General features: G+C 37.4%; 1 protein-coding gene across 7 annotated transcripts in view; it reads left to right on the forward strand.

The window, feature by feature from the left end:
- The window catches only part of C10H1orf141 (chromosome 10 C1orf141 homolog), a 51,607-nt gene extending 41,218 nt beyond the window's left edge, over positions 1 to 10,389 (forward strand). For all 7 annotated transcript variants that reach the window (XM_032301932.1, XM_032301933.1, XM_032301927.1 and 4 more), the window contains 3 exons: positions 4,835 to 4,904; positions 6,160 to 6,349; positions 8,075 to 10,389. In XM_032301932.1, the coding sequence (XP_032157823.1) occupies positions 4,835 to 4,904; positions 6,160 to 6,349; positions 8,075 to 8,647 (833 nt within the window). In that variant the 3' untranslated portion in view covers positions 8,648 to 10,389. The remainder of the gene's footprint in view (positions 1 to 4,834; positions 4,905 to 6,159; positions 6,350 to 8,074) is intronic.
- Positions 10,390 to 25,732: the final 15,343 nt, after the last annotated feature.

The following is a 25,732-nucleotide window of genomic DNA, read 5'->3' on the forward strand; positions in this document are numbered from 1 at the left end:
CGGGCTGTTCTACTCATCAACAAAGCAAATTTCCCTTTATAAAATTTGTTGAGTCCCTCTACTGAAGAAGCATTATAGTTCTTTTACCAAAGTCCCAAATTAAGACATCTGGGAAATTTGGCAACATAAATACAAATTTATCTTGACCAAAGTTAATAACAAAAAGAAGAAAAATTCATTAAATTGAAACTAAGACATTTTAACCTAAACTCAAAGAAAATCTGCTACATATGACAAAATGCAGTAGTTTGAAAGAAGATTCCAGAAGTTGATTCACAATTTCATTTCCTAAAAGAAAGCAAGAGTATTTAAAAAGCCGGTAGAAGATATTCTGAAAATACTTCTATTAACCCCACCAGCACATGCTCAAAGGAAAGGGGCTTGTTATTAATGATGGGTCACAGAAAGATGGAAAAACCTCCCCTCTCACTTTCCTCTTTGCAAATAGTCTAAATCTTGTATTAGCAGTGTTTTGAGAGAAATGTAATGATCATACCTAGCCCTTTCTTTCTTTGGATTCCTAGTATTGCTTTGAATGTACTCAGAGGGAAAACCTCCTAACTTAGATAAGCAAGGTCTTGAAAGGAGGGTTGACAACAGAAGAGATAAGATACAATTTCCTAGGAATCATCTTTGCAAGTATGAGTAATAGCCACAAGGATCAATGTGTAAAGTAAAAACATATGACCTCATAAAACAGCCCAAGAGCTATGAGGCCTTTCTTTGACTAAATTCCTCCTCAAACTGAATTGCTTACTCCAGACAGAGGTGAAGAACTCTAACCCATGTGGCTCTTCACACATAGATGGACAGGGTACCCACCACCATCACCACCAAATCAGAGTCATGAAGAGGTTTCACAGAACATACAGTTCACAGAAACAAATTTCCCCATAATGATTCAGGGCTCCAGCTCCCTTGCCAGCTTTCTTAGGCAGCTGGATGCCTGAACTCATAACATAAGGTAACACCAGGTAACACTATTAATTTCTAAGATGAGGATTTAACAGTATTCAGATAAACAAGGAGAATGTCCAAAAATTTCCCTCTATTATTTTTGGACTAGCACCAAGCCTGGTTTTAAGTGTCCTGATTCAAAAGTAAGTAGATGGAAAAACAAGAACATGGGATTTTTAAAATATCCTGTAGCAAATAAAGGAGATAATTTAAAAGATAGCTAATGGTCACATTCTGACGGAAATTGTACCCCATGAAACAGGAGGAAATTTAGAGAATACTTGTTTTATATGCTCAAAAGATTAAAGAATGTGAGGATTCTGTGAAACAAGATTCGAAGATATAAAAGATAATTGCCAAAAATGAAATGGTGCTGTCAGAGCTAAAAATATTTTTAAGGTAATTCACAACCTAAAATTATGTTAAAAGAGTGAAGAGTAGAACAAACATTGGAGTAAACCAAATCAAAGATACGAAGGACAGGTTTAGGAAAATCACATAGAATGCAATGTGAAGGGACAGAACCATGACTGGATTAGAAAAGATAGTATTCTGAGGGAACGAAACAGGTATCCTAACCTGAAATAACCAGTGTGTTTGAAAGAGAAAACAGAACAAAGGGAATAAGTTTGCTGAAGAAGAGCATAGGAAAACTATCTTGAAATAATGGAAGTTCTCAATATCTTGATTTTGTTGATGCTTACATGACTCTATTTGTCAGAATTCATCAAAATATACATGTAAAATGCATACACTTAATTGTATGCAAATTACACTTCCATAAATTAGGTTAAAAAAGAAAGCAAGAGACTAACACTGCAGAAGTCTAAAACACCAAACATAAGATAATCTAGGGGTGCCTGGGTGGCTCAGTCGGTTAAGTGTCCAATTCTTGGTTTTGCCTCAGATCACGATCTCGGGGTCATAGGATCCAGCCCTGCATAGGACTCTGCATTCAGCACAGACTCTGCTTGATGTTTTCTCTCTCTCCTTCTGCCAGTGCTCCACCTCCCTGCTTGCACTCTTGTGCACGCTCTTTCTCTAAGTAAAATCTTTTTTTAAAAAAAGATTTTATTTATTTATTTGACAGAGATCACAAGTAGGCAGAGAGGCAGGCAGAGAGAGAGGAAGGGAAGCAGGCTCCCCACTGAGCAGAAAGCCTGATGTGGGGCTTGATCCCAGGACCCTGAGATCATGACCTAAGCCGAAGGCAGAGGCTTTAACCCACTGAGCCACCCAGGCGCTCCTCTAAATAAAATCTTTAAAAAATAATCTACTATATCTAAAATGATCAGGAGATTATTAAATAATAATCTAAAACAACCTGGGAAAAGAGTTGTATAAATGCAATAAATATTAATGCTTCATTTAAAATACAAAATAGGGTTAGTTTCAAAGTCAATGATAGTTAAACATATAACATAATTTATCAAATTCTGTGCTTCTCTCTGTGCATTCTTAGTGAATTCCTTGGTGTTTTCTTCCAGCCCATTAATTCTCACTTTTGTGATGTAATCTAGAGTTATATTATTTATTTTCAAGATTTCCAAGTTTTTTTTATATTGAGTTTTTCCTTCTTCAGCCTGTTTTCATCTCACAATATCTTGGGTTTTTTATATGAATATTTTTCATTCATATTTTTTAAATTCCTAAACATATCACATTTTGTCAAATCTAAGATGTCAACAATTGACACTGTCGAACTATGACATGATGCTAATATACACCTTAGAATTTTAAAGTTGTTTTTAGATTCTTCTATTTAATTTTATTACTGAATTTATCTTCTACTTGTTAACTTTGTTGACTTTCTTAGCTTTATTATTTTCCATATGTTTTACAATTTTAGAAGTTTCTCTCTTTGCTTCCAATTACTCACTTCACCTTACTCCTTCCTTTCAGAACTTTTGCAGTTGCTGCCACTCAGACTTCATGGCCCTCAGGCTGACCCAGATATCAGAGTTGTGAATGGAGCTCCCCTGCCAGGGAAATACTGGGGATATGGCAGATCCAGTTATCATGCGCCGAAGTGGTTTAACTTAGCTCCTGGTTACCGAGTTGGCCCTGGGAAGAAGTGATTTTTCACAAACCAGGGAACCTCAACCCAGCCCCTTATTTCTATCAGTGGACCTGTCTCTCCTACTTGCCCTTCCCATTTCTGTAAATGGTTTTAGCTGAGGCTAAAACCTAGGTATCATTCTTGATTTCTCTATTTTCCATATCCATCCATGAGTCAGTGTAGTTGGATCAACCCCCAAAATATAACGTGAAGCTGGCCGTTACCCAGATTCCCTCTGCTGCAGTCCTTGTCTAATCCACCAACATGTCTCATCTAGACCACAGCAATAGCCTTCCAACTGGTCACTTCACTGCTACTATTGCTATCCACGTTCTTCCATGCCTCCAGACTGTCCATCTCAGAGCAGGCAGAATGATGTTCCTAAAGCATAAATCAAACTTCTTTCTTATTCTGCTTAAAACCCTCTAAATGATCCCTGTTATAACCAGATTAATGTCCTAAGTCTTCTGTATGCCTTATGTGCCTCTATATGATTTGGCCTCTGCTACCTCTCTCATCTCATCTTTCTCCACGCTCCCCCTCATTCACTGCACTCCAGCAATATTGGCCTTTCAGTTCCTTCACCATTCCCGACTGATTTCATGCTGCGATCTTAATACTTGCTGTTTCCTCTGCCTAGTAGTCTGTTTTCCCAAAGCTTCACCTGTTGCATCTTTTCTCAGACTTGAACTCAAATATCTCCTCCTAAGAGAGGCCTCTATAGCCACCATATGTGAGGTGCCATGTTTATTTATTTTCATAATACTTACAATTGGTTGAAATTATTTTATGTATTTATTTGTTGGTTTATTTGCTTGTTTGTTGACTGTTTCCTTGTGTTGGAATAGGGCTTCTGTGGTAACCTGTTATACTGAAATATTGATCCTTCAGTCTTCAAGACTGCTGTGTTGGCCTTATGTCAGTCTGGCCACAAAGTGTACTCAAGTGTTTATCCCAGTGTACTGTATAAAGAATATTAATTAAAATGTTTGCCATGGGGGCACCTGGGTGGCTCAGACAGTTAAGCATCTGGCTTCAGCTCAGGTCAGGGTCTTGAGGTCCTGGGATTGAGTTCCATACCAAGTAGGGCTCCCTGCTCAGTAGGGAGTCTGCTTCTCCCTCTTTATCCCTCTCCTTCTTTTCCAGCCTCTGCACACACACTCTCTCTCCCTCTCAAATAAATAAATAAAATATTTAAATAAAAATAAAAAAATAAAATGTTTGCCATGCTGTGGAAAATGTTGGGAAACATTGAACTAGAATACAAACTACTCGAGGACAAGAGAAAAGTTGAATTTACTGCTAATAGCATATGTGTCTGGGAACACTTCTAAGAAACTAGAGAAATGCTAGAGTGTCCGCTAAGCATACTTGGAAGAGTTCAACCCTGGACATCTCCTTCATGCCAGATGGCAAGATCTGCTTGACCTCTGCTAATTAACCTCCCTCTTTACCAATAGCGTTTAACCATCTGAGGCTTCCTACTGGCTAATAATGACTTTGCATCTTGGAAAGATTTAAAAATTTGGGAATGTCTTTCTTTCACAAAAATCTCCAAGGCCAGTTTTATGTTTGATTTGTCTAAACCAAACATTAGATCCTTGACCTCAGTCTTTTCCAGTTCTGTCTGGTCCACTTAAGTTCTTACTTTAAAAAAAAAAAAAAAAAAAAAAAGTTCTTACTGAGTAGCTACTGCAGATCAAACCCTATACCAGGTCCTTTCCAATATTGTTTTACATTGTAAAATATTTTATACAAGATTATTTCTAAATGCCATGATATGTGAGTGTCTTTTATGAAAATCTTTTATAATTTCAGCTCAAACTGAAAAAAATCCTGGGGAATCATTTGATCTGGCTGGTCACTCAGAAGATTATGTCAGTAAAAGGTAATTTATTTTAACATTTTTATATTTTATTGTGTTCAGTGATGTTTCTTATAGGAAGAGTTCTGCCTTTTCTTTTTTAGTAGACCAGAATGCATTTATTCAGGCACAGTATTAAGATTTAGGCCTACACTGCAAGCCAGTGACTGGTCTAAGAGTGCTCTACTAGTCAGCAGCACATTCATACCTTGAACTCACACTCTATCCATTTCAAGTTCACAAGCAAATGGAAAGAGGAACATGCAAAAATGAATGGAGAGAATACAACTGGGTTTTTCTAGTAGAGACAAGTTTAAATACACTACAATATGGATGTAAGAAAAGTAGCTTTGTAGTCTTTGTAGCTTTGTAGTATAAAGTACTGATCTTTCTCATTAGATCCTCAGAGTAAAATCTTATTAACCTTGCATGTTTTACACTTTGGAGCAATAATGTACAGCCTCTCTAAGTTTATCTCAGTCCTTCTGTTTCTTTCTAAGATGGTATCTGAGTATATGAACGAGATGTTCACTGGACTTTGTGACATTGAGGAAAAGGTACTTGAGTCAGTATCTTGGTTAATGCCCTTGTATTGCTGGTTTCATTTCTAGGTGTTCTGTGGCTGCCGACATCTGTAGTTCATGAATATATGGTCTGTTCTCTCTGAACTTGGATTGGGTCCACTCTCAACTCATTAGTGTGGTAGAACTCTCTAAGCCTCCCATCATGACCTTCATCTTCCCCTAGACTATCCATACCTCACTCATGCCGGGCCTTTGACATAGGCTTCCTCACCTCTCAAATGGCAACCACCTTGGTAAGCCTAAACTCAGTGTCCATGTCCTATGTGAACAAAGGAAATCTGTAATGAAAACTCTATCTTCTTTCTGCCTATAACCATCCCATACCATTGCATTCTGTTAACAAAGCTGGGGCCACCCTTTGTCGTCAGGAAGCTGCCTCGCAAAGCACTTTTTCCCCAGAATCTCAACAAATGGCAAATATCTCTCTACCTTTGTATAATACTCACTCTACACAGTATACCTCGTCCATACTCAAAAGTCAAAGAAGCATATATATTACTACTGTATTTCTTCCACCCCTGCTTTTACTATTTCCCTCCTACAAGGCTGGAAGGAATTGTCTTATCATGTTGAAAGTGTATGGCTGAGGATTTGGGGTAAATGCTGGCAGTGACCCTGAGGGATCAGGGAGATAAGAACTGACAAACTGAAATCAACCCTATAATTATGTATGCTGCAATTGTGTTCATTTTCAGAAGAAAATCTGCCCCACAGATGGATGATTTTAGCACAGGAGAAAACAAAACCATCAAAAATCATCAATTAAGTGAATACTGTTCTATAAGAAAGAAAAGCTTGCTTCCCTTGTGCTTTGAGGATGAGCTGAAAAAGCCAAATGCCAAGATAATCAACACTAGTCCACCAAAGACAGTAACTTCTCATGTGGTAATAATATCTACTATTGTTCAGTAAATATGTGTATAATTACTACTTGTAGGAATCTTAAATTCTAGTGACTGGAATCTTTGACAAATCCTTTTAACTTTTCAGTTTTGCATTGCAAAGTAACAATACTTAGATTCTTAATGCTCTTTTTAGAACTGCCACCACAAAAGTGGGAATTCCTTTGCATCAACTATAAGTTTTGTGTTTTTCTTTATGAAGAAGGCTTTACCATTTTTTTGATTATAAAAGAAAAATGGTATTTTCAAAGTGACTGCATTATATTTCACTTTTCTAACAGTCTATTTTAGCTATTTGAACCAGAAAATACATCCATTGAAGGATATTTGATAGCTCACAGAATCTCTAGGAAGGCTGGAGAGACAATCTGGCTTGAAAACTATATGGTCAGGAGTCACCCAGCTACAACCCCAGACTGCTCCACTGGGACCCATGCTTTTGTTATGGAATTAATGACTTTGATTCTGGGCAGGACATACTATTTCTAAGATCTTTGCCACTCCTGCTCTTCAAAGCAGATATATCTGCTACCATTCTCACTAGAGTGGTTTTCACAATAGCTAACTTTTCCCAGTGCTTGCTTTCTCTGAAGACTATCTCAGGTGTATTTGACTGGCAGAGTCTAAGTCACATGCCTATGCCCTAAACTCAAGGGAAGCTAATAAAGCTAGTTTCTGCCTCTGCGTAAGAGTACATAGATTTGTAACGAAGAACATTTCCAGAGGCGTTGGACAGACCAAAAAAATGATAAATCTCTACTACCGAGGTTAAAAAGGTGACACTGACATCCCAGTGGATTGCAAAACTAGATCTTTCATTATCTTTAGGAATTATAGACAACAATATATCTTTCTGATGTACAGTTAGATGATCCTGGTTTCTTATTTCATTAATTATATTTCTAAAGGAAAGGTAGTAATCACTGACTTAAAGTTTGCAAAGTAAACACTGGTAATAGGAATATTTGACCAGCTTCTTTGGAGTTAATCTTTTTGCCCTATAATGGAAATATGGGAAAGAGTTGCTATCACTGTGAAAAAATAGTTTATTTTTTCAAGTCAGCCTATTACTCTGGCTATTTTATTCTACAAATATAGAGTGTTTTTATGTGCTAAGTAAGGGTTGGAGTACTAGAATAAATATAATATTATAAAGATACTTTTTATATTCTTGGAATTATTAGGATATCCAGACTTTGTAATTTTGGTTATAATTAGTTATGTCTCTTAAGATCTTTGGCTCAATTCATTTTTTTGGTATGCTTCTTATTTCTGAACATGGGAACCTAAGAAATGCCAGAACAAAAAAAAAAAAAGAAAAGAAAAGAAAGAAAGAAAAGAAAAGAAATACCAGAATAATGTTCCATCCCACCAACTATCCTATTTTCCAATGACAACATCTCACACATCTAAGAAATGTATTGATTTGTTCATATCTCACTTTATTTAAAAAAAAATTGTAGGAGGCCAAAAGTTCAGATTTTACCCCTATCATCTCAACAGAATATTAAGAGAAGGAAGTATGTCATATACAAGTACATATACAAGTACATCTTTTTTGTGTTTTTCAGTACCATTCTTGTTCATATTTTTAAAAATCTCTGTAATCATTTTTAGAATATTTTACCATTTTATTCTCATGTTTAAAAATATATATAGCCTTCTTGTCACACTAACAAGACTAAGTACTCTTTTCTTTAATCCACAGGAACAAAATGACACAAAACCCATAATTTTCCATGAGACTGGATATGTACAAATGTTACTTTTGACAAAAAATAGGCTTCCTCTCCATCGTATGGAAAAGGAAAACATTTACCCATATAAGAGAGCAGATTTTGTTTTAGAAAGAAATTATGAAATCCTCAAATCTTTAATTAGTGATCAATTTATTGTATCTTCCAAACCTAAAAGAATTATGCCTACAACATGGAAAAGAGATATACAAGCAATATCTTTTGAAGTGGGCCGTAGAGTTGTAGAGGGTAAACTAAGGAAGAAAACTAATAAGCAGACACTTGAAAACATATCCTGGAGTAAACTCTATAATTTCTCACAGACTTTTTCCAGCCTAACAAAAAAATTTGTTGGCTTCTTTGATGGAAGTGTTATTCAAGAAATGAGTGCTAGACATGGCAACTTTGAAAGAATGTTTTCTACAATAAAACCAAGGAGCAAATTCAGTGCCTCACCTGTCAAACATTGCTCAAAGCCTTTAAAAAATATACTCGAAGTCCATAAATTAAATAATGTAACACCAATGGATGATTTGTTAAACTAGTGAAATGAAAATTAGACACCTCAAAAAATATTATATAGAGCAATATTTAAGTAACAAAAAGCAAATAACGAAGTTCCAAGATCATTGACGAAACTCTTACCAAAATAATGTGTGAATGGATGGTGTAAGAAAGCAAAACATTGACATTGGAACTACAAGCCAACAGTCTTCTGTTCAAGAAAAGCCAACATTTTTAGTAAATAAAAGGACAAAATTAGTAAATAATTATCAACAAGAAAAACTAGTTCATGAATTTTTATGATCTAAATTAGATTCCTCAGTCGTCAGCATTTCTATGGTCAAGTCTCATTTGGGACCAAGAATGACACAGACTGTTTCTGGAATTTGGCTGTTTGAAGACAAATAATACCAATAACCTTTCTTAATAATTGGGTATCAGATAAGACAAATGTACCATTAACTTGATGTGGAATTAATTATATATTAATTATATATCAGCATTTTGGATAATCATTGGAAAATAGTATTACATTAGCAATTCATGCAATTTAAAAAAAACAGTAAAATTTAAAATAGCTTTTTGTTAGTTGACACTGGAACTTCATTGCCTTTTCCAAGTATAACTTTGACTTTTTTCAGAACTGTTAAATAATTTAAAAGAATAACTTATCCTTAATAAGCTAAAGTCCTATAAAGAATTGAACATCATGTGTATTATTATATTGCTATTTTACTGTTTCTCATTCACCCAAACAGTAAAAAGGCAGAACTCAAGTTAGACACAAGTTGGATTTCAAAAGTTAATTTTTAATCCATTTGTTTAAAAGATTTTTTAAAAATCTGAACTCTTAATATGTGAGGAGATGTAGTTTAATTAGAAGCATTTATGTTAGGGGAAGCCTTTGGGGGCCTTTGGCAACTTTGGCAACTTTGGCAAAGGTGAGGACATAAAGTTTTTCAGGTTCCTGTTTCTGCTTCCGATTTTCTTTACTGTGTGCCAAGGCTCCTCTTGTGCACCTCTTCCCAAGGAGGGTTGGGTTTTGGCTCTAAAACAATCACCATGGGGGAGGGGTTGGGGAAGGGGTGCAATTGGAAACTCTTAATGAGGGAAGAGCAAGGGTAAAAGTCTTTGAGGTAAGATGATGGGCTCAGGTATGAAGGAGGTAGAGGAGGAACATACAAGCTTTCCTGGCTCTTTACACCTTTCTTCAGGTTACTGGAGGAGAAGCAGCAGTAGCTCAAAGTTATGAAGTCATCTTTCTCTTTTCCAGCAAGTAGGGGCTGATCCTCTAGTTCTCTTGGCTTGGTGTCATCCAGTCTTCTCACCACCCCCCACTCCCACCCCATCCCGCTTTTCCCTCCTCCCCGGCTCACTGTAAAGCAAAATAGTTTCCCTAACTACACTGCTGGCTCAGAAAATAAAATGCTTTTTTAAAACTCTTTTTTAAAAACTATCAACAATAAAAATAACAAGAAATAGAAAATGTACCTAATAATATCACAAGTAATGATGGTAGTTTTTCTGGATACTCATTGTAAGATAAAGACATGTGAAACTTGAATATGGTATACATGAGTAAACCTGGGGAAAGAATGTAAACTGAGCCTCAGGTTACTGCAAGCCCCACCTTGAGACGGGACAATACCTTATTGTGGTATTATTATTTATCAGTGTTAAAAAAATAATGTGGAGTCCCTGAGTATTTGAGTGTAGCAAACATTCATTAAAAATTCCTTTCCTGGGGTGCCTGGATGGCTCAGTGGGTTAAAGCCTCTGCCTTCGGCTCAGGTCATGATCCCAGGGTACTGGGATCGAGCCCCGCATCGGGCTCTCTGCTCAGCAGGGAGCCTGCTTCCTTCTCTCTCTCTCTCTCTCTCTGCCTGCCTCTCTGCCTACTTGTGATCTCGATCTGTCAAATAAGTAAATAAAATCTTAAAAAAAAATTCCTTTCCTATTTCCACCCTTTCCCCTGCTCTTAACTTCTTAAAAGATGCCCCCCAAAGTCTCTTACACCATCTTTTCTAAGTTAAATGTTGGACCTAACTACAGTATTCAAACTTTAGCCCCAAGTAGATGCAAATTAAAACTAAGGATTTCTGTATTCGTTGTTTTTGGAAGTTTCTGCTGGAACTTGGGAGCTTTATCTTTTAGGAAGACATTAAATCAACTTAAAAATTACATTTGGCTGAGAATTCTCCATTAAAACAGCTAGACATCTGGGAGAAGTGAGTTCTGGGAAGGTAGTGACCTACGCTCAGCACCTTTCTCCTCTACTCTAAGCTTCCATCTGTCATCTTTTAAGCCAAACAGCTGCTGAGATGGTCAGGCAGTGGAGTACAAGGATAGACGTGGTTTCCCTTCTGATGCTGAGATCCCAGTATGGCCCTGGAGACCGGACTCTGTGTCACAAGGCAGTGATGGAGGGTGTGCCGGGTCCCGAGACCAGCTGGCTCTTGGGAGCTCTGCATTACGCGAGGGGAAGATTGTCTTTGGTCCTATGTAAGTGTTTCTGGTCCCATTAGTCCCAAGAGGCCAGGAAGGAAATACTAAGCCTGTGAGAAAACTGGGAAGTCAGAGATCCGTGAATTTTCCCTCAGAAGCCTCACCAGGGGACTGTGGTCTGCTTGTTTCTATAGCACCGCTCCATAGTGGGTAAGACTTTATTTTCATGGTACTGTGTTCACTAGATACTGCCGTAAACACTCTTGTGCTTCTCTGAGACAATTAAGAAAATAGCAACCCATGTGAAGGGGTCCTGCAAGCACTGGGTGTTATACTCAACTAATAAATCATTGAACTATGTCAAAAAATAATAGTGTACTATACAGTGGTTACTGAACATAATTTTATTTTATTTTTTAAATTTTTTATTTAATTTTATTTTTTTTGACAGACAGAGATCACAGGTAAGCAGAGACGCAGGCAGAGAGAGAGGGGGAAAGCAGGCTCCCTGCCAAGAGCCCGATGCGGGGTTCGATTGCAGGACCCTGGGATCATGACCTGAGCGGAAGGCAGAGGCTTTAACCCACTGAGCCACCCAGGCGCCCCACTGAACATAATTTTAAAAATAAATAAATAAGGGGGCCCTGCAGCATACAGTGCCAGGAAGGCAGGACTGTAACAGAGAAAAAGGCAAAATTATGAAAATTGCCAGAGCGGTCTCAGGGTTCTGGGATTGAGCCCCGCATCTGGCTCTGTGCTCAGTGGGGAGCCTGCTTCCCCCTTTCTCTGCCTGCCTCTTTGCCTACTTGTAATCTCTGTCTGTCAAATGGATGAATAAAATCTTAAAAAAAAAAAAAAAAAAAGAATGAAAGAAAATTGCCAGAGATCTCATTCAGGGTTGGGGAGGAAGAAGTAAATTGAGTCATTCTGTAGGATTAGCACTGAGAAAAATTATTAGAAAACATAAAGGTGTTTCCTGTTTGCGAACCCTGCTAAATCCAACTCTTTTAGTAACCAGCTGTAAAATAAACAGAATGCACAGAGCTGCTAGAGGAGACAAGGAGTGATTTGCTAAGAAAAATAATACAAACACTTGTGGACATTCAAGTGTAGCATAGTACAGACACACACAGTTGCACACTCACTACACTATTTTCTTTAGGATATTGGTGTGATTGTTATTACCTTCAAGCATAATCATGATAGAAAAGTTAATGATTAACTGACTACAATATATCATAAGACTTCCAAATAAAAGGGGAAATGGATTAATATGAAAAAATAAGGAAAATGAAAAAGAACAAATATAAAATCATAAAAATATTGAAATCAAGTATCATTGTACTAAATTTATATAGGTTGAATTTTCCATTAAAATACAGAGATTGTTAGACTGAATTAAAAAATAGCACTTAACTATATACTGTTGATAAGAAATATAATTAAAGCAATAAAGAAATCTTGAAAATTAAAGAGTGGGAAGAGCTACCAGACCAATGAAACAAAAAGAAGAGGGAGTGGCATTATTAATATCAGAGAAACTGAAATTTAGGATTAGAAACAATAAGCTGAGGATTAGAAACAATAAGCTCATGTAATAATAAAAGCACAATATATGAAAACAGCATCTTTGGTGCACTATATATGTGCCAAAGAAGAAAGTGACTAATTTATAAAGTAAAAACTACTGGAAATCTCAGGAGAATATAATAAAAATTTAATAAAAATTAAACTATATTGGGAGACTTCAGTTCATCTCTTTCAGAGTTAAACAGGTAAAACAAGAGACAAAAAAGTATGGAGGCATACTAATTACATAATGCAATTAATAAAGTTGATATAATGGATATAGATCTCTGTTTTTTTGAAACAGAGAAAATAAATTTTGAAGTTTATTTATAGAAAATTGGTTATATTGTGGGTTACACAAACACACAATATTCTTTTTTTTAAATAAATGCAGAGACTTTTAAGAATAATCTAGTAACGTTAAGAATAAACATAAAGCGAAATCCAATTTTTTTTCCTATTTGAAGATAAAGAAGGGATGAAGAAGAAATCAAAACTCAAATTATAAGGTAGAAAATGAAAAGGAAACAATTTCATTCCAAAACCTTGTGGCACAAAAGCAGAAGCTACTTCAAAAGAACCTGTCAAGTTTTCATTCTTCTCTCCTCCCCCCCTCCTCTTCCTCTTTCTCCTTCTTCCTGAAAAGGATTTAGTGAAAACGATCCCAAGGTTCTGATCTCAGGAAATTAGAAAAAGCATAAAATAAACTACAAGAAACTATGAATAGGAAACTAATACCAAAAACCACTAACACTAAAAATACTTAGGTAGAAATAAAAATATAGTATGAAAGGGTAAATAAAAGCAATAGTTATTTTGTGTGTTTGTTTTTAAAATACACTAAAATGCACAAGCCCTCCTCAAGCCTGATTTAAGGGAAAGGAGTAAAAAGGGAATATAAGATAATGAATGAGAAAAGAAACAATCATAGATATAGAAAAAAGGAAAAGAATCAGAAGAAATATTACATATATACTTATGTCAACAAATTTGAAAAATTTAGAAAAAAGTGGGTGATCTCCTATCAAAAAGGACATGATCAAAATTGACCTCTAGGAATGGATGTTTGGAATAGGTCAATTTCCTAGAAGATAGGAACCAAGACTAGATGAATTTAAAAGTCATTTTTCTTACTTTATGATTGAAGCCAGTGTGGTAGGCCAAATTCCAAAAATGTCTCTTCAAGATTCACATCCCTTTTTTTTCAGTCAAACACTACTTTATTTTTTTTTTAAAGATTTTGTTTATTTATATGACAGAGAGAGATCACAAGTAGACAGAGAGGCAGGCAGAGAGAGGGGGAAGCAGGCTCCCTGCTGAGCAGAGAGCCTGATGCAGGCCTTGATCCCAGGACCCTGAGATCATGATCTGAGCTGAAGGCAGAGGCTTAACCCACTGAGCCAGCCAGCTGCCCAATCAAATGCTACTTTAGATACTGCTGTTTAAGAACTTTATCGAAGGATTTAAGGTTACCTGACCTTAAGGATTTAAGGTTACCTGACCTTAAAATATGGAGAACATTCTGAATTACTTGTGGACACAATGTAATCACATGACCCCTTAAAACCAGAAGAATGCAGAAGTCAGAGACACAGGGCAGAACGGAGGGTAAGAAAGATGGGTTAGATGTGGAGGTTGGAGAGGTAAGTTGGCTCAGTCAGTTGAGGATCTGACTCTTAGTTTCTGCTCATGTCATGATCTCATGGGTTGTGAAATTAAATCCTGTCTTGGGCTCCACAAGTTTGCTTGAAGATTGTCTCCCTCTGTCCCTTCCCCCACCTCCTCCCTCTCTCTCTCTCTCTCTAATAAACACTAAAAAAAAAAAAAAGTGGAGGCTGGAGACTTCAAATCATAAGGGTAAAATCTCAAATACTTTTTTACAGTATTTTAAATTTGATCACTCACTCTCTTCCTGCATTTACCATGCTTCTGCATGGTTGGGGGTGTATTTACCTCCTTCATTGACTTGGGCTTGGTCATGATACTTACTTTAACCAATAAAATATGAGCACACATGACTCACATAATTTAGCTTTGCTCCCATCCTCCTCCATCAGAATGACATGTCTCAGGTAGTAGTCATACTTCGAGCATGGATGCTAGTATGAGAAGACATTTGGAGCCCAGATCAGCTAAGCAAGGCCCAGAAGAGCCTCAGCCAACCCATGGCCTTCAAGTAACATGATTAAGAAATAATATTTTGATGATGTCAATCACTAAAATAATGAAGTTATTTCCATTACAAGAACAAACTAATGCAATATAGGGATGCTGACTCCATCTTTGGCCCTCCATCTTGTTCTCCCCTCTGGTGCACAGATGGTACCACTTTATTTTATTTTATTTTAATATTTTTGAAAATTTATTCATTTGAGAGAGAGAGAGAGAGTGCACAGGGCAGGGGGCTGGACAGGCAGAGGGAGAGGGAGAAACAGACTCCCTGCTAAGCAGGGAGCCCAATATGGTGCTTGATCCCAGGACCCTGACCTAAGCTGAAGGCAGATCCTTAACCCTGGGCCGCCTCTATTTGCATCTCCCCCCTAGCTCCCCAGACATTAGTCTGCGCTGAGCTGAGGCTCCTGTTTGTTCCAGCATGGTGACTGGAAATTTAACATGGGTTAGCTGCCCACAAAGAATGCTTTTTTGGAGAATATGGACCGTGCTTTAAATCTGAGATGATTTTTCACCATTTTGGCCATACTGTAAGCTGTACATCGGGAAACTTTTCTTCCTGCAACATGGAGTAAGAGACTTAGCATACCCAAATTAAATCTATACCTGAGTGCTATAAGACATGCATACTCTTAGCAGGAGTCCATATCCAGGTCCTCACATTTCACAAGAGGAGACCTAAAATTCTGCTAATTTTGACATATATGATACAGCAAAATTTCTTAACTCCACTACTCTCTGTTGCTAACCAAGATGTTCCTTCCAAGTACCACCAACAAATCTCCCTTGACGACATATTTGTTAGCAAGGGGATAAAGTGTCCTGTTTTACTTCCTCTTTTCTTTCCATATTTTCATCACTCCTACGAACACCACACACACACCCACACACACTACAGTTGTGTTGTGCAACCTTCATATTGAGAAAATCATAGTCGCATAATTATGCCTTCCTCCAGAGAAAACACCTTCGTGGCTTTGGTGTCCACTGAACCTCCAACTTTGGCTTGAACAGCTCCAGCAGGCAGAAAAGCCATTCTTCTCTAAACAACCCATGCCATTTTCAGGTCTTGCTAATTGTGTATCATCCAGGGACCTAACAGAAATCAGATGGTCAAAATTATCCACAGCCAAAGTGAATAACTTGAGAACTTACTAAGGGGCTGTTTACCAAGGCATCAGCTTCCTGTAAGGAAACTACAAGGAATAAATTAGGGCCTCAGAGCTAGTAACCACCCTGGGTCTACAGGCTGAAGGGAAGGAGGGATTAGAGGAATGCAGACAGGGAGAGGAGCCCCTGATGCAAGCCCATGGTAACATTTCAGAGAAGAACCCAGGGTAAAAATGAGTACCCGGGGACCTCATTTTCCTTTTGCCCTCTGGTGCCTATAGCACCACCCACTTTCTAAAATCAAAAGTCTGGAGTTAAGGCTGGGACCAGATGAAAAATGGGCAAGTGGGGTGCCTAGTTAGTGCATAGCATATAAGGAGACACTTCCTGTCAGAGCCATGCAGCTGCAGCATCAGCCCTGGGAGAGAGTGCCTCCTTAAATGCCCTGCCTTAGGTGCCCCTCTCGCATCATCTCGTCCCAGCCCTGGGTGAGGAGAGCCCATTGACATAATCCATAGAAACCAACCTCCCAGGGCACAGAGCTGGGTTGTGAGTAAACATGAGAATCAGCTGGAAGATACTGCGCACACACTCTTGGTAAGTTCTTCATTATGGTAAGATAAAAATCTATGGCTTCCACTGAACCCATTTGATCCAGGAGCATTACTTAAGATTTCTTTTAAGTATGCATGGCTTTCACAGAAACATAAAATGAACAGATGTCAAGGATTTTATTCAACCACCCATTAACGAGTAAAGAGTGAGATGTTAAAACCAATACAAAAGAAAATATGAAGACAGATTTATGTAGTTGAGTTAGCCAAATGAATGTTAAAGTGAATATAATAATAAATGCAAAACTGGTTAATATCTTACAGAGCAATAAATTTAAAGCTTTATGGTTATCTTTTCTACCAGAGGGAAATCAATTACACCTCAATAGATAAAAATTATCTGTGCTATAGACAAGAGTTATTTCCATCACAAGTGGTTTTCTACAAGATAACTTTTCTATTAGAAAGCCAATCAGGGGCACCTGGTGGCTCAGTTGGTTGGGCGACTGCCTACAGCTCAGGTCATGATCCTGGAGTCCCGGGATCAAGTCCCACATCGGGCTCCCAGCTCCACAGGGAGTCTGTTTCTCCCTCTGACCTTCTCCCCTCTCATGTTCTCTCTCACTTTCTCTCTCTCTCAAATAAATAAATAAAATCTTCAAAAAAAGAAAGAAAGAAAGAAAGAAAGCCAGTCAAAGGTGCATACCATTATAAGAATTAATACTTCAAGAATCCATCTGACAATTCCCAGCACCCGACTAAAGAATATTTAATAATCACCTTTCTTTTTTCTAATATTGGATACTTCAAAAAAAAAATTTCTCTTTCAGCCTGGAAGCCATTGACATATTTAAAGACATCAAAGGGGCACCTGGGTGGCTAAGTGGGTTAAAGCCTCTGCCTTCAGCTCAGGTCATGATTTCAGAGTCCTGGGATTGAGCCCCGCATCAGGCGCTCTGCTCAGCAGGGAGCCTGCTTCCCCCCCGCCCCCTGCCTGTCTCTCTGCCTACTTGTGATCTCTCTGTCTGTCAAATAAATAAATAAAATCTTAAAAAAAGAAAAAAGACATCAGAGGCATCTCATTTTCCTCCAGGAGTCAGGTGCCCAGGATTAGACACAGGTGTAGTATGAGCAGGAGGTATTTTTTTTCAGTCCCCAAAGAGAGAATCAAAACCAACCATTATTAAAACTGAGGGGATATTATTAAATGTAAATCCTATTTACCGCCTCTTTCACTCTAAAGAAAACTTTCATTTTATATGTTCTCTGCCCAGAAAAGAGGTAGGGCACTGCATTTATAGCTATAGCAGTGTGAGGACAACAAGAAAGAGACAAAGAACTAGTCAGACAAGTAGCCACAGTGTAGATTCCCAAGTGGCATTTAGTTTGTCAACATACTTAGCTAATTTTAGTTGACAGTTAATTTGATCTAAACAGTATGCTGCTTTTTTTTTTTTTTTTTTTTTTTTGGTGAACCAGAATCAAAATAGGGGCTCTCTGTTTCAGATGTGAATTATACATGTTTAGTGACCATAACTGGTAACTGATGCCTCTAAACAGAGTTTTATTCATTCTTTTGCTTTTTTTACCCCCCTCCCGGCATTCTTACTATCTTGCTCTTTTCCTCTCTTCTTTCACTGATTTGCTTAGGACCTTAGAGATAAAAAGGACCTTGAAAATCTTCTGGACCAGAGCTGCCCAGTGCAATATTCGGCAATTATGGAGATGTTCTGTATTTGTGCCGTTCAATATAGTAACTGTTAGCCACATGTGGCCATTATACACTTAAAATGTTTCTGGGGCAGGGTTTCTTAAACTCAGTGCTATTGACATTTGGGGATGGATAATTCTTTATTGCTGGCAACATTGCTGAGAAAGTTCATCTACCGCGCTGAGTAGGTCCACACACAGTCATCCTATTTAATGTCAACCTCATTCTCTCAGCTCTCAGCAATCTTTTTAACTCCTGTTGACTTCCTTTCACACATTCATGGTGGCTGTTCCAAACTCTCCCACTCTGCTCAAACTCATGACTTCACCCTGCCTACCAGTTCCAAGAATAGGAGCAAAGCAAAACCAGCTGCAGCTGTAATATGAGATTTCTTCCTCATGTAATCCTGGAATTTACTTAAATCTTCCAATTCCCATGTGGGCAACAGTACTGATTATCTCTGAATTTTTCTGTGGTACAAGAAATTCAAAGTAGGATTACCTGATTCCTTGGATTTAAGAGGGAGAGCTCAGTGCTCAGAGCATTGGATGGAGATACAAGAGGCAAAGCTTCTACACCAGTTCTGTTAATAACTCACGGTTATTTGGGTAAGAACTTCAAACTGTCAAGCCTCAGATTCCCCCACTGAATATGAGGGAAAACTTTAAATGATTTTCGCCCCACCCCTGCCAAGATTTTAGACCATCTTTCCAGATCTAGACCTTTCAGATTCTACTTTCTTTTTTACTGTTCATCTTCTAATAAAAAAATGTTTATTGAGTACTTACTATGTGCCACCACTGTACTAATTGCTGGAAATCTTACAGTGACCAGAGCAGACTTAACTTAAGCCATTTATGTGGTTTGATGGGGAAGCTGACTACCTGTCCAATGCTCTACCCTGGGAAATCTCAACTCCAGGGAAAACAATCAATGTAAGTAATAAGAGTGTAGTATTCTATTCTTAGACTAGCCCACAGGATATCCAGAGGGTGAGATTGTGCCCCCTTCCTGATCATGATTTCTCCCATGCAGCTATGTTGATTGCTTAATAGAACCAGGGATTATATGAAAAAGATTTAATAATGAGTACAGTATAGGCAATGATCAATGAAACTTATGGCTGAAGCAGGATGTCACTCCTAGACTTATTCCTTTGGTTGCTGGTTTGTGGGGAGGCCTGGGGGTTCCCAGAGGAGGGACTAGGGTGACCATGGTCAAGTCTCAGAGAAATCAGGGAAGTTACTGTTTACCAGCATTTATAGAAATATACCTATATTCTAAGTATAGAGTGGTCAGACTGGTCAGTGGCTACTGAATATTAACCCTAAGAACTGAGGAGGCAAGATGGACATACACCTATGTGACTTATCAACAATATTGGTCTTTCCAGAATCATTAGAAGAAGCGTGCAGTACCCCCAACGTTTTTTAAAGATGTCTACTTGGATGCACGTATGTCCATGATAACTTCAGTTTTCTCTTTTAACTCCTACCCAAGTTTCTATCAAGAACCTTTCTCTTCTGGGCCACCTCATAGTTCTGCCTACTTTTGAGTCCAGATACTTCTGATTTCAGATTACCTCTTTGTATTGGCATGTCATCTTAATATGTGAAGTTTACAATCCTAGACTACCTCATTTGGTCCAATTGCATTTTGCTTCCTTGGAAATAACTTTAATGAGTTATTTTCTGCAAAGTATGGGGAAACCACATTGTGCTTCTGTAATGAAATTATGCAAAGAATTACTCTTCTTTCCCTTTCTTTTCCTTCCTTCCTTCCTTCCTTCCTTCCTCTCTTAGCATATACTTACTGAATGCTTGCAATATGCCTTTTTGTAAGGCACTATTCTAGGTATCAAGAATACAGCTGTGAAGAAAAACAAAAACAAATTAAAAAAAAACCTTATAGACAGGTATTATGAAGTTAATGAAACTTAAGCTTCACGCCTCTCACTTGTATGAACTTTTTCTAAGGCCTCAAGGGCCCTAGAAATACATTATTCTGCTTTATATATTTTATAAATTTTATAAAATTTGCAGAAGATATTTAAGTTATAACTGGCTAAGAATGTTGTCTCTTTCCATTTCAATTTTCCCATCATCATATTTCCCTTCATTTCAGATGACATTAGCATGGCAGAAAGTATTTGAAAATCCTTGTACAGAGAAGTTGAGTTAGGAATATATGTCCTGGGTTTTAGTAGGATGTATATAGACAGTATGCAGTCACTTCTGTATAGAGGTACTTAGCTGTTCTAACATAGGAATGGCTTCCTAGAATACTTCTGTTACCTACTGTGGTATTTTATCTACCATGTAACACAAAGTTACAGGTCCAGGGGACATACCATGAAATAAAATGTATCCTACAATGGCCAGTACCAAACAGTTTGTGACTAGATGAGGAAAAACAATATCTGAAACATATAAGGTCAGAAACTATCTATAAAACCTTTCTCCAATCATCAGACAAATAAAATTATTGTCAAACCATGCTAGAAGAAAGACTGAACTGTTTTTCTAATATCTCAATAATTACAAAATTATTGTTACCTACAGAAGCAGTCAAATAAGTATGCAGCCAAAAATATAGGAAAAAAGTATAGAAATGTGACAGGCACTTAATTAATAAAAACATGAATTTTCTATTTGTCAGCTTTAAAAAGATTTTTTTATTAAGTATAAATTCATTTTTGTGCGACCATTTACATTATTAATTTTGCAATTTTTTTCTTAAAAATGGGCCACAAAAGCTTCAGGTTTTATAAAACATGGATCCATGCATGCTCATGGGACTAATATTTTATTGGGAAGAGAAGGACAAAAACTCATACAACATAGTCAAGAAATGGTAAAACTATGAAGGAAGATAAGGTTTTTGAAATGGAGATGAAAGACATGTACACTGAAAATACAAAATATCACTGAAAGGAATTAAAGAAGACACAATTTAATGGGAAGACACCCCATGTGCATGGATTGAAAGAGTTCATATAGTTAAAATGTCCATAACACCCAAAGCAATCTATAGATTCAATGCAATCTTCATCAAAATTCCATGACTTTTTTTAAGAAATTGGAAAAACAGTCCAAAAATTCATATGGAACCACAAAGAACCCTGAATAGCCAAAGTAATCTTGAGAAAGGACAAAACTGGAGGTTTTACACTTCCTGACTTCAAAACATATTTCAAAGCTACAGTAACCAAAATAGTATGACACTGGCATAAAAACAAATATAGATCACTGGAACAAAATAAAACCATGTATATGGTCAAATGATCTTCAACAGGGGTGCCAAGACTACACAATGGGGAAAAGAGTCTCTTCAACAAATGGTGGTAGGAAAGAAATGAATATCCATATGTGAAAGAGTAAAATTAGACTTTGATATTTCACCATATGAAAAAATCAGCTCAAAATGGATTGAAGTCTAGAAGTCCAGATTCTCAGAAGAAAACATAAGAATAAAGCTTCATAACATTGGTCTTGGCAATGATTTCTTGCACATGACACCAAAAGCACAGGCAACAAAAACAAAAATAGACAAATGGGATTATATTAAATTTAAAAACTTCTGCACAGCAAAGGAAACAGAGTGAAAAGGCTATGGCATGGGAGAAAATATTTGCAAAGCATGTATCTGGTAAGATTAACTTAATATCCAAAATATATAAGGAACTCCTACTACTCAATAATAGCAGAACAGAACAAAACAAATAATCTGATTTAAAGATGGGTAAAGAACTTGCATAGACATTTCTCCAAAGAAGACATACAAATGGCTGGCAAGCATAGGAAAGATGCTCAACATCAGGGAAATGTAAGTTACAACAAGGAGTCACCTCACCTGTTGGGATAGTCACTATATAAAACAAAACAAAGAGAAAACAACAAGTATTGATGAGGATGAGGAGAAACTGGAATCTACTGTTGAAGCAAATGCAAAATGGTTCCACCACTGTAGAAAAGAGTGTGGAGTTTCCTCAAAAAATTAAAAATAGAACTACCATATGATCCAGCAATTCTACTTCTGGATATTTATTAAACACTTCAAAATTTTTTTTTTAAAAATCTACTTTCTTACATATAAGTTCAGATTATTGATTTGATTTTTTTAAAGTTTCAATTTAAATTCCAGTTGTTAACATACCGTATTAAATTAGTTTCAGGTGTACAGTATGGTGATTTGACACTTCCATACAACACCCAGTGCTCATCACGAGTGCTCTCCTTAATCCCCATCACCTATTTCACTGTTTCTGGTAACCATCAGTTTGCTCTTTATAGTTAAGAGTCTGTTTTCAGTTTGTGTGTCTCTGATTTTCCTACGACCATTTCTTAAATTCCAAATGCAAGTGAAATCATATGGTGCTGGTTTTTCTCTGCCTGACTTATTTCGCTTAATATAATGCTCTCTAGTTGCAATGAGGCGAGCATTTATTATCAAAGAATTTAAAACGGAATTTCAAATAGATATATGCACTTCCATGTTCATTGTAGCACTATTTCACAATAGCTATTATATGGAATCAATATAAATGTTCTTCAGTGGATGAATGGGCTAATATATATATATATAATGGAATATTATACATTAATTACAGGAATTGCATTAAGCCTGTAGATAAATTTGGAGAGAATTAACATATTAAAAATATTGGATTTTCCAATATGAACCCAGTATAGCTCTTCATTTATTTAGCTCTCCTTTCATTTCTTTCTCCAGTTGAGAAAACTACTTTATTAAGATGACATTTGAGTTAAGAAATGAATTAAGCTGTAACATGGACCATGAGGCTATTTATAGAAACAGTATTCCAGGCAGAGTATAATAAGAGCAAAGGTCTTGAGGTATAGTATACTTTGAGTGTTCTAAGAACAGCAGGGAGGCCACCGTGGCTGAATGGAACAGAGAAGGGAAGTGGAACAGAGAAGGGAGAGGATGAAATCATGAAAATAACAAGAGGCCAAGTCATGTAAGACTTTGTAGGCCATTTTAAGGTTTTGAATTTTATTTAGAGTAAGATAAGAAGTGATTGAACAATTTTGGGCAGAGGTGTGACATTTGATTTTTTTTTTTTTTTTAGGTTACTTTGGGTGTTTCAGTGAGAAAGGATTAAGAGAGAAAGGTAAATTCAAGATAGAAGCAGAAAAACCATTGCAGAAAGATTTACAATATTTTAGCAAGACCATATGGCAATTTGGACTAGGATGCCAGTAGAAGTAACAAGTGTCAGAATATAGATATATTTTAAAGATAGAGTCGATGGAATTTGCTGAAAGTTGGATGTGGGCTGTGAAAAAAGGGAGGAGATGAAGATGGTTGCAAGGTTTTGGGTCTAAACAATTTGAAGAATAGAGTTTTTAATCAATTCAATTGGGGAAGTCTCTGAGGGTAGATGTTTTGGAAGGTGTTTATCTGGATTAAAAAGAATAAGAAGGGGAAAAGGATTTTTTCTCTAAAATTTTTATGCACCATTGAATTTTAAGCACAGAATTTAAGAATTTGCAGTCTATGCTCTGAGTATATTTCAATAGCAACCACCTGTGCATTACGGTCTGAGCATGAGTGGTAAGGGAAAGGCAATAGGCTGAAAGTTATTATGCTACTTTAGAAGCATGCAGGAATGGTGTTAATGAGTCTATGGGTAGGGAAGACCTCATTGAAGATTATCTATTTTATTTGAAACTTGAAGAACTTAGCCAGCAGAGGGAGGTATGATTTGTGCAGATGGAAGATTAATCTATAATAAGCCAAGTGATGAGCAGGTGCAAAGATCCAGAAACGAGAAGATGTGTTTGAGGAACACATTAAAGAAAGTCAAGTATGAATGTAGAGCAGGGAGAACCAAAAGGAGAATGTTGTGAAATAAGGCAGGAGGTAGGTTTAATCCTAACAATTAGATCTGCAGTTTTGCGAAACCACTGTGCGTTGGTAGAGAATGAACTGGAGGAGCATGGATGCTAGTTATCCAGTCTTGGTGAGAGATTGATGATGGTGGCAGTGGGTTCAAACGTCAGAGATATTTAGAGGCTTATAGACGACCAATGAGAAGAGAGAAGCCCCAAGAATGACTAGTTACTAGGTTTCTAAGGTGAGCAACTCGGTGGATGGTTGTTCCTTTTACGAACATTAGGAGGTCAATTATTAAGTTATTGTCTCTCAGCTCCAAACCTTGGACTAATTTGGACTATCTGTCTCTATTCTGCTTTGTGAAGCTGATGTTTGTATTTTGCAAACCACATTCCTGCTTTGCCAGCTGACTCTATGTGAGGCTCTACCATTGGTGATGCTAGGAAGACCGCAAAGCTGTAGGAGAAAGAAAGAAATGCCCCTTACTGTCCGCTTCCGTTTAGCATCTCTCCAGGAATGATTCTTTACCCCAGAAGCAGCAATACCTTCCCACAGAAGTAGCTGAATGCAGTTTTCAGTTTTCCCTGCATTTGCAAAGTCAGTCTAATCATGCTTCTTGGAGCCGATAGCACCCACCAGATGGTGCTCCCTCTTCAAAGCCTGGATCTCAGATTTAGGGGAACCTCTTTTGAACTCAAAGATTTCAGTATCAGTTGAGTAGTATCTCTTCCTCAGATGTCTTAGTTTTAGTTATTGGGGGGCCCTCTAAGTTTCCAGGTTTAATAACTCCAGTCTCTCCCCTTTATTATATCTTCTGCCTTTCCCGCAATTGCTATATCCATGATTCCTTAGAGGATTTTTTTTAAACCTTTAATTTACCAAGTTAGTATTTCTTTATATTAAATTCTATGGAAATAACCTGTGTGATTTCTGTCTCCTACCTGGACTGGTACAGAAATTGTTGCTAGGAATTGTCACAGGAAACAGACCCTGAAAGATGGGATCTGGGCATTAGCTTGGTTTTGCGCTTGGGCTTGGCTGTAGTGCTGAGCTCCTTGCTAATAGGAAATGAATGCAGGTAGCCCATGTATGCAGAAGAATCATGATTAATTAAATCATCACTTGTAGATGATTGTGATAAAGTTCCTACTGAAACAAGTGCCTTGGAGCATGTACCTGCTGCATTTGACTGTTACAACAGTAGCAATGACTATGACGACTGGTGGGAAATGGATTCTTCCGAGTACACCAAAGCACTTACAGAAATAAAGTACCAACTTCGGGTCCTTACACTCTCTGCTCGGGTCTCATCAGAGAGGCAGAGATATTCCATGGCAGCCCTAGAAGAATCTCTCATTTCTTATAGCTATAGGGCTGCCATTGCAAAAAATGAACAAACATTTAATTGTCCAGTTCACAATTTTTACATCAGTTGACTCTATAGCCTTGCCAGGTCTAGGCAAGTGTAGAAGTTAGGAAAATGATAGGGAAGGAGAGGGGACCCAAAACTTGGGTTGGGGATACATCTGGTTAGACCAAGTTGAGAATTTTGAAATCTCCAGTCATTTTGAACTTCTGTCAGTGAAAGCAGTTTGTCCTTCCATGTCTGAGGATATTAGCCTTTCCTTGTTTGAAAACTATCCACTATCCCCATAACTAGGATCAGATGTCAGCATGCTCCAGGGGAACATGTACAAAGTCCAGGA

The sequence above is a fragment of the Mustela erminea genome, chromosome 10 (genome assembly GCF_009829155.1).
Source record: "Mustela erminea isolate mMusErm1 chromosome 10, mMusErm1.Pri, whole genome shotgun sequence".
NCBI classification, from domain to species: domain Eukaryota; kingdom Metazoa; phylum Chordata; class Mammalia; order Carnivora; family Mustelidae; genus Mustela; species Mustela erminea.